The sequence below is a fragment of the Oryzias latipes genome, chromosome 21 (genome assembly GCF_053564925.1).
Source record: "Oryzias latipes strain Hd-rR chromosome 21, Olatipes_Hd-rR_3.1".
NCBI lineage: Eukaryota > Metazoa > Chordata > Actinopteri > Beloniformes > Adrianichthyidae > Oryzias > Oryzias latipes.
The window spans coordinates 19,210,044-19,219,796 of record NC_136257.1 but is presented as its reverse complement, the minus strand read 5'-3'; the positions used below and the strand labels follow the sequence as shown (position 1 = coordinate 19,219,796).

At 40.2% G+C, this 9,753-nt stretch overlaps 1 protein-coding gene across 1 annotated transcript; it reads left to right on the top strand.

The window, feature by feature from the left end:
* The first annotated feature begins 355 nt into the window (after nucleotides 1-355).
* slc40a1 (solute carrier family 40 member 1) lies at nucleotides 356-7,845 on the top strand. Its single transcript, XM_004081828.5, has 8 exons — nucleotides 356-725; nucleotides 863-930; nucleotides 1,313-1,472; nucleotides 1,681-1,796; nucleotides 3,391-3,517; nucleotides 3,881-4,120; nucleotides 4,235-4,861; nucleotides 5,194-7,845. The coding sequence occupies exons 1-8, from the start codon at nucleotides 692-694 to the stop codon at nucleotides 5,508-5,510; spliced, it is 1,689 nt and encodes a 562-aa protein (XP_004081876.1). The 5' UTR covers nucleotides 356-691; the 3' UTR covers nucleotides 5,511-7,845.
* Nucleotides 7,846-9,753: the final 1,908 nt, after the last annotated feature.

Below are 9,753 nucleotides of genomic sequence, written 5' to 3'. Positions count from 1 at the left end.
CAATTTAGTTTAGTTTTATTTTTTTACAAGCCATTCTAAATGTAAGTAGCTTCAGTATTGCAAAGGAGCCAAATTTAATAACATTTCTTCAAATAAAATGGATTAAGTGCATAAAAATGACATAATAGCGTTGTGACCAAAATGCCTCAGGTTTTAAACGTTTGCGCTTCAACGAGGTAAACAGGTCGATGTTTCAGTCGGTTCCAACAAAAACCTCGACAGGAATAAAGAGATTTAGTGGCGCTTTTGTTACAGCGGCTGTTTGAGCGGCCACTGAACCTTTTTTTCCCCCTTACCGAGCGCGTGCAGTGGAAGGACCGCATTTGTTTCTGACGTCGTGTAAATAAAGGAGGTCACGTGACCTTGGGGGGTATATTCGAGGCGGGACGTAAACAGAGCTGCAGAGAGGAGCTAGTCGTCGGTCGGAGAACGGCTGGAAGCGCCGCCGTCTTTGTGTTTTTTTGCGAAAACACGGTTCTTTAGAGAAGAACATTTCTTTCCGACTTCAGCTACAGTGATAGCTAAGTTTGGAAAGGAGGGAAAGAAGTAAAAGCCGTGTTTCTCATTATTTCACTCTGTTTCTGAATGCAGAGATAGCCGTTGACCTCCTTTACAAAAGAGGGGAGCCTTTATTATTAGAAGGAGAAAAAAAACCTTTCTAGTTTTTTCTGGCATTCTGCAAAAACTAAAGATGGATAACTCTGGACACAAGAAAACACGCTGTGGTAAATTTCCTGTCTGTTATTTCCTTAATTTTATTCAATAATTGCATGAATGTAAATTACCATTTGCAAAGGGAATCGAACAGTCGTCTACCTTCTGTTGCAACCCAATAAAATGTGCATTTTTGTTTTGTTTGCAGAATCTATCCGAGATTTCTTCACTTCAGCAAAATTCCTTATTTACATGGGACATGCTCTGTCAACATGGGTAAGTAAACTGCTTTAATATGTTGAAAAAAATAAAACAAAACGCACCAATAACCACATTATTGTGTATTGAAGTGACTCATTGTTGTGCAGAGTTAATGCAACTGTTTGAAGGCAATGATAGTCAACAGTTGGGTGTCATTACTATCTTACATGCTATTATAAATAGCTTTAGAAGATCAACATTTTCACGTTTTTTCTCTAAGTCGGTTCTTTGTGAAAGCTCTTGTAACTGAGGTGAAGATTAAACTGTTGGATGGAAGCTTTTTGAAACCTGAGAGGACTCCTGTGTTTCATGGAGAACTTAAGCTTCCTGAGTGGACCTGGTCTTGGTTAATTGGGGTGTCAGGTGGCCTCTTTGTAATTGGAAATCATCTCTCCAGGGTGACCGCATGTGGAACTTCGCTGTGTCTGTTTTCCTGGTGGAGCTCTATGGGAACAGCCTGCTCCTCACAGCCGTGTATGGGCTGGTGGTGGCCGGCTCCGTGCTCCTGCTGGGGGCCATCATTGGTGACTGGGTAGACAAAAACCCGAGACTTAAAGGTAAGACTAGGAAGAAGAAGAAAAGCAAATGTTTTTTTTAAGCAGGTTCTATAAAACTAATTTTCAGCATCTACTTAAAAAAAAAAGAAGCTTAACACATTTTGTGCCTGAGTTTACTAGATAATTCCAATAAATTGGAGAAAAGTGCAATAAGATTTCTGTTGTACTGTACAATCAAGTCCTAACGCGACTTTTGCCGTCTCCACAGTGGCTCAGACTTCGCTGCTTGTGCAGAACAGTTGTGTCATCCTGTGCGGCGTCCTCCTGATGCTTGTTTTCCAGTTCAAAGAGCAGCTCATGGAGCTTTACAATGGATGGATTCTGGTAAGATTGCCCCATGCATGTTTGCCTCACTTCCATGCAAAAGGTATAAGCCAGCCCTGCATTTTTTATGTCATTTATGTAAATGACGAAGCAGTCTTGTCTGAAGAAGATGGGGCACCTCTAGGGATAAACCAGTGTTGTTTTACAACATGACTTGGCACAAAACGTAATGTTTCTTTTGGCTCTTCAGACATTTTTACTAATAACAACCTTCCCCCTTATTGATTGAGAGTTCAGTGTTAATTGATTTAGATGATAAAAATCACATTTCAATTGGTAAAGGAAAAAAAAAAGAAATATGATAGATGATCTGCAAAAACTGTTTCCCAAGTTAAGAAAACAAAAAAAGCCTCTCTCTTATAAATAAAATTGGAAGACTTGATAGATGTTTTAGGGTGTTTGTGCAGAATTGTTTCTACTCTAGTCTGATGTGGATTTTCACAATTTTTTAATGACTTTTTCAAAACTCTGACCCCAGGGTTGGAACTTGCTTCTACTGACATGCACTCCCCCCATTATTTATTACCGCTTGAGCAGCATTATTAAATAAGTCATATTTATAAGGCATTTTAAAAAGAGTGTGCTACTTTAAATTTTAATATATAATTTTAAATGTAAAAAATTGTTGCTTGATTCAACAACAGCTTTCCTTTACCACAGGAGAATAATGATAAAAAATGGTTTTATGTTGGTACATGGATACAAGTAACTCAGCTTTAGATCCTAGCTTACAAACTTAAAAGGTTTAGTCTTCTGCCATGAGCTGTTAGGGGGTGTTAAAAGCATCATGTGTTTTTTTTTTTTTTATTTGGGGGGGGGCTTCCCTTTCAGAGGCACCTACTAATATTCAGAAAAAAGGAAAGGATTTTCTGCATGGAAAACGAGTGTTTCGGAGGGTTAGTGGGGGTGGAGAGGCCGGTGAAACAGGAGATGGGACATGTTGTGGAAAGCTGACGAGTCAGCAGGTTCTTCAAGGCCATTCACATGGCCAAAAGTAATAAAAGGGGAAAGAAAAAGCTGGCCAGTCCTTAAATAAGGACCACTGTTTCTGTGCTGACTAAAGCACCGGGTTTATAATCTCACAGCCAGATTTCTTAGATTAAAGGCCACCATTACTACTGGAACAACTCAATACTGTTTTATGAAACATTTCTCAGCTCCTTCTGGAAAACTTAGAGGATTTTATAGATTGTTGCAGAAGAAACGATTGATTTAGTTTAGTGGACATTACACAACACTACTTGACCTCTTTCAATTTATGTTGTCTTTCTTTTTCACATTCAAATTACTGCTATTAAGCACCTTGTGCCATTTAAGCAGCTGTTTCAGAGATACAAAATGCTAAAGTTGAGACATTTTATTTAAAAAAATGGTTGCATCTTTTTTATTTGCTTTAAAAAAGGCAACTGTTTTAAACTAGTGACACACAAAATGTTTCACAACTGATTCAAAATGCAGATTTAATCTAAATGGGAATATCTAAAGGTGGTAAAGAGATTGTTTCCTTGACAGGATGTAGCCACAGAGTCATGTGAAAGAGAGGAAAAGCAAGCAAAGCAAAAAAAAAACCTAAACAAAAGCACTTATTTTGCAGACTGTCTGCTACATTCTGGTCATAACCATCGCCAACATCGCCAACCTGGCCAGCACGGCAACGGCAATCACCATCCAGAGGGACTGGGTGGTGGTTGTTGCTGGTCAGGACAGCAGCAGGCTTGCAGGTCAGTGTGTCTCACCACCAGCTGCTTATCTTCATATATAGGCTGCATACGATTCATTATCGCATCTCTTCTCTGGAGAAGACTTTGAACCCCAGCTGCTGAATCACACTCCTTCACAACTTGTATAACGGCACTTCTCTGCTTCTTTATAAGCTATTTAAAAGATTTGCTTTCATAATGCAGCGCTCTTAGCCCCGGAAGAACCTGCTGACCCTTGCTGATGTGCTGTGCCAGCATCATAGTTCTTTTGTAACTTGCCATCAAAATTATATCAATGCTGCCGCCTTATAGATATGTATTTATTTACCTTGTAAGGAATCTAAACTGGCTGGAAATAAACAATTTAACCCTCTTTTGTTTCAGACATGAATGCAACCGTGCGGATTATTGACCAACTGACAAACATCCTGGCGCCAATGTTAGTTGGTCAGATAATGACTTTTGGCTCCCATTTTGTTGGGTGTGGCTTTATATCGGGCTGGAACCTGTGTTCCATGTGTGTGGAGTACGCGCTGCTCTGGAAGGTGTACCAGAAGACTCCTGCACTGGCGGAGAAAGCCGGGCAAAAGGAGCAGGAGCTCAAACAGCTCGGCCCCTCAAGAGGTGCTGCACGTTGACTTGAGTTCCTCTTTGGACCATTTGAACCATTTCGTTTGCAGAGTGTATGCGCTGGTGTTAGGCTTTGAATCACATCTGTCTCATTTTGACCTTTCCTAGATGTGGAGAACGGTCAGAGTCCTGAAGAATCATCTCAGCCGCTCATGAATGAAACAGCAGTAGTGACCAGCCCCGACTCCCCCAAGAAGGAGGGCTGCTGCTACCAGGTAGCTGAACCCATGCGCACCTTCAAGGCTGGCTGGGTGGCCTACTACAACCAGAACATCTTCTTGGCTGGCATGTCATTGGCCTTCCTGTACATGACGGTACTCGGCTTTGACTGCATCACCACGGGCTACGCCTACACCCAGGGCCTCAGTGGCTCCGTGCTCAGCCTGCTGATGGGAGCGTCAGCCATCTCCGGCATCTGCGGCACTGTTGCCTTCACTTGGATTCGCAAGAAGTGCGGCTTGATTCGCACAGGCTTCATCTCCGGTGTAGCACAGCTCTCCTGCCTCATGCTGTGCATCGCGTCCGTCTTTGCCCCAGGAAGTGTCTTCGACCTCAGCATTTCACCCTTCCAGGACCTTTACACCCACCTAATGGGGGAGCAGTCCCTGCCAGAAGCTGACCACAACCTCATCAGTCTGAACGTCACCACGGTCGCACCAGCTGAAGAGATGCCACCCCTGCAGTCCTACATGTCTGTCAGTCTGCTGTTTGCCGGTGTCATTGCTGCTAGAGTTGGTGAGTAAATATCAAAAAGAGGCTCCAAAGGTTGAAAGATTATTTACAAGAACTCTTTAAGATAAGGCGTCGTTCAAAGGAAATGGTCTGCTGTATGAGCATGCTCATTTCCTTTCGTAGGATAATAACTTTTCCAAATATCACATCTGAAACACAACTCAATCAAACACGGAATCTACTTTCACAACTCACCGCACTGTGACACAGAATTTCTGCAATATCTGCAACCTTTGATGCCAATAATTTTGCCTTATTCTCACGGCAGGTTCAGGAGCTCATTTGAGGGAGCTGTAAAATTCAGCTGACTCTCACTGTGTCTCGTTGTCTTACAGGTTTATGGTCTTTCGACCTGACAGTGACCCAGCTCATCCAGGAGAATGTGATCGAGTCAGAGCGAGGTGTGATCAACGGCGTCCAGAACTCCATGAATTACCTCTTAGACCTGCTGCATTTCGTCATGGTGATTCTGGCTCCGAACCCCGAGGCCTTCGGCCTGCTGGTCATCATCTCCGTCTCTTTCGTGGCCTTAGGTCACCTCATGTATTTCCGATTTGCCTTCAAAAGCCTCGGCAGCCGCCTCTTCCTCTGCTGTTCGCCGGAGCAGAAGGTGGAGACGGTTGACAGCCTCTCACTTCCTACCACCGTCTAAACCACGTTAAAGAGACTCGTTTAAACTTACAGAGCCTAACCCTACTCTGCATCCGACATTTCTTACTAACATCGCTGCGTGTAGACGGCAGTCAGCTTATACTAACCAGAGTAACCTAACATGCTATCCATAGCTATGAATAAAGTGCTTATCAGTAGGAGAAACAGATGCATACTCAGAGCAGGGTTTCAGTAAAGCTTTCGACTAGGAAACTGGGATTTGGATCCCAGTGAAGATATCGGGAGATTCTGCAAACGTCTGTTAGCCTGATTGCAGCTGCAAAGATGTTTAATAGGTGCTACAGCTTGTAGACAAGCAGGACAAGGGAGAGTCCTTGCAGGGAAGCAGGCGCCGCCGCGGCTTACTTCTGAAGATGACGCGTGAGAAGAAATGAAAAAGAATAGCCTTTATTTTGAGAGTTTCTTCTGCCGCTGCTGGGTCTCTTCACTATATCACTAACAGGCTTCTTTATTTTTTTTTGCATATGTGCTATAGAGATACTTTCATTAAGAGCAGTGGATGTCTTTCTGAAGAAGACAAGGGGGATACTATTAACATAACCAAAATGGGGATGCAGTCTCTTTAATAGCGTTTTTTAAGGGTTTCCCGTTTAGCTGTATTTATTCAAGAAACCCAGGCGGTGGTTTTCATAATAGCAGTATTGTTCTACTTTACTTTGTGCCATAAGAAACAAGAGAGAACTGTTGTGCGCCCAATCAATGGCTCTCAATAACCAAAGTACATATGCATTTTTTATAAAAAGGAAGTGAGGGAAATCTGTTTTTCATCTTAAGCATTCCAAACATACACATTCACATTTGGTGGCTTTAGCACAACTTCATATAAATACCCATTTGAAGATTGTTGTTCATTTTTTTTCTTGCCAGCTTATCTAAAATCGATGATTATTTTTCCTTCTGTTGTGATTGTGGTTACTCAGGCACTTTAAGTGATTGACATCTGTCATTACACAGCTAATGCATGATCAGGCATTAGTACAACTTTTCGTTTTGCACAAGGTCGAAGTCCTCAACCACCCCCTATCTACTGCACAGTCTCATTTAAGTCATGTGTCATCTGAGAATAGGACCGGTAGTTTAAAAAAGAAGGCACATACCGGCTGCAGCACATGTTCATGAGGAAATACCTACCATTCCCTGAAACTAGTCAGCAATATTTCACGGCTACCAACAATATGCTGTGGTTTTTAATATTTTATTTTTTTGTTTTTTGCTGCTGAGCGTTCATAGATGGAACAATTTTCTCAAGTGAAGTTTTGGCCAATTGTGCTATAAACTTTGGCTTCTTGTGTTAAATGTAGTGTTTGAAATGGTACCCCCCAATTGGTTTTTCTTTGTTGGAAGTGATTTGCAGATTAGAGTTGTCTGAAAAATGATGTTGCAACAACTTATTATGAGCAAACTTTTTTTTTTTTTTAAAGACGGTTGGAAAAAGTACCATAGCTTTTATTTGTTTTCTCAAATTCTCTGTAAGATCCTTTTAGACCAATCTTTAATCTCTGAGCTGAGTTCCTCATTTATCACGTCCATATGTAGAAATATCTACAAGCATCTAAAGTGGCTTTATTTGTTTATTTCTTTTTGAAGCCTTAATGAAACTTGCCTTGACAGCTGTGGAACGCACACATGTTGAAAAGCTACACTCACTACACAGCCACCAACACTTGGCTACTTAAGTGACAAAGCAGTGGCCAGTCTGAGCACGCTCAGTTGTGGTGAGCTGGAAGCAGAAATTGCCACGGCAGATATACTTGAACAGCGTTTCACTTCATGGCATTGAGTCTATTTGCAGGCATACTGCTAAAAACCTCACTTGAAATAGGATCAGATTTTTGCAACTATAGCAGCTCAGAGAGCAGTTCAATTCAGGAATCTCACATAAAACTATTCAAACTTCTATTTTGTAATGCAGATGACATTTATGAGCCATTATACATACTTCAGTGTATAATTGGAAAGAAATATATATCTATAAAAAGTGTGTTCTGTTGTAATTCTGTTTGTCATGCATTTTCTGTTTTTATATTTTTATATACCTTGTGTTTAAGGCGCACCAGTTTGAGAATTTCTTTAAAGCTCTTGAAAATTTGTATCAGGCATTTACTGCATGATGTTTGAATATCTAATACACTCCTTTAATCTTTATTTGTGATAAAGTACTCGTGCACATACAGTATTATTGTAGATTGATGGGCAAGACCTCGAAATCACGAAGAAATCAAAATGATTGCTGGTAAATAATCTCACTCCTGTAGTTACTATGAACATGTGGATGTTGTTGCATAGATATCAAAATAAAAAGAAGTATTTAGAAAGTTGCGTGTCTATGAAGTCTTTTGTGGATCTGTGTGTGCTTAATGTATGTTGCACGTCTCGGCCTCAGTGCTGGGCTTGGCTGCTGCTGTGTGAGGTCACATACCACAGAGGAGTTAGCAGCTAATTCCCCCCCCCCCCCCCCCCCCCCCCCCCCCCACACACACACACACAGTCCTTTTCTGTAGGCAGCCAGGGTTAAAGTGCCTGACTTAAAGCTGAGCCTGGACATGTGGGCCTGCAGGAGACACGAACAATGACCTGCATTTCCACAGAAGAGGCCACTGAGTGGGCTTTGAGTCAGCACGTCTCATTCCACAGGAAAATGAACAACTCTTCCATACTATCAAACTCAAAATCTGTCGTTTATAAAGGCATCAATTAAACTGGAATGTTTAAAAATGTATGTGTTGCAATGTAACAATTTATCTGTCCTACACAATAAAAGACGGAATTTGATTTTTTTAAAAGATGACAAATTTTATCTGTTGCAGTCTTACTTTCCACTTCACTGAGGTGACAGATAAGATAACCAGTATGCTCTTATACTGTATAGGAGGTCTTGCATCAGCTCCATGCAGATGGACTTAGTGTGAGGACAGAAAGGTTCAAAGCTGTAACAAAATGACTTCTTGTAGCTGAAAAAACATTTATAAGGAAAATGCTGCTGACTGTGGGTCCAACGTCTACAAGCGGGTACTGACTCTCCAGATGAGTCAGTGTTCATCTCAATGAGCACATTTTCTAATGAAAAGTAAAAAAACCAAGACGTTTGTACGTGAATGGTCTTAGCTGAACTTAGTATCCTTGAGAATACAAACTCAAGAATATCCTTGAGTTTGATAGTCTTTTGACATGCATGTACACATGCTGCTAGAATATTTTAGCTGGTTTAATGTTAATTAAAGCAACCATTTATTTCAAAAATTTAAAATATGTTTTCAGTCATGAACCAGTGTCAGGCAGCCTTTATTGAAGAAATCCACATTTATAACAATAAAACAATCACATTCCTAATATGTTTTGGGTGGATTTCAGATTTTTAAACAAAAATAAGAATGAAATAAATTCCTTTTAAGGACATATTTTTGATATAATTAGGGGAGACACTACTGCAAATTCAGTTTAATCTCTTTCTCCTGACTGACTGGAGCATCCAGAATGTTATGAAGGAACTTTGTGGTGCTGAGGTTTTTGGAATAAAAACAATGTAATCCACTAGATTCAATATCCCATTTATGAAATTGAGATAAAAATTTGTTATATAGTATTTTTTGGTGTTAAGTGAGGTTGTGTCAGAATGATATACTCTAGATCACTGTGTAGCACCCCCACAGTGAGAATCCCTATGTTTAATAATTACAGTGGTAGATAGAAAAACCACAGCTGGTCCAAACAAATATTACAGTATTACAAAGATATGTATTAAAAATGGAAATATCTGCATTCATTAAATTTGTTTTTGTTCAAACAAAATAAATGAAAGCACTTGATTTAAATCTTTTGTTGTAAAATGATGTTATTCGGGGTCACATTGACTCAGAAATATAACTTACTTAGTCTCAGTGAAGCTTTTTATAAAGAGAGCATCTGTTTTTAAGACAGTAAGGAAGTTTTTTCTCTCTTATCAATGTTTTTTTTTTTTTTTATTTAAAGATTAAATCAGATAATATGGTAAACACTGCTCATTACTTGTTTAAGACACACTATAGAGACTTGATCTAGTTTGCTGACATAAGTACATTAAAGCTGCAAAAGAGATGGTGTTGGAAAAGGCCAAATGCTGAGAAAGTTCATAAACTGACAGAAGCACCTGACACAGAGGAATTGAAAAAGAAAAAAAGGCAGATCCATCGCCTGAAGGCCTGACAACATAACGGGATGATGTCTTTAGCTGAATTTAAAGCATA

What these genes read in the sequence shown, in the direction of transcription:
- slc40a1 (XM_004081828.5), top strand. Translation starts at nt 692, where the DNA reads ATGGATAACTCTGGACACAAGAAAACACGCTGTG. An exon ending in ACACAAGAAAACACGCTGTG is followed by an intron (nt 726 to 862) that starts GTAAATTTCCTG and finishes TTTTGTTTGCAG; the next exon opens with AATCTATCCGAGATTTCTTC. An exon ending in TGTCATTGCTGCTAGAGTTG is followed by an intron (nt 4,862 to 5,193) that starts GTGAGTAAATAT and finishes GTTGTCTTACAG; the next exon opens with GTTTATGGTCTTTCGACCTG.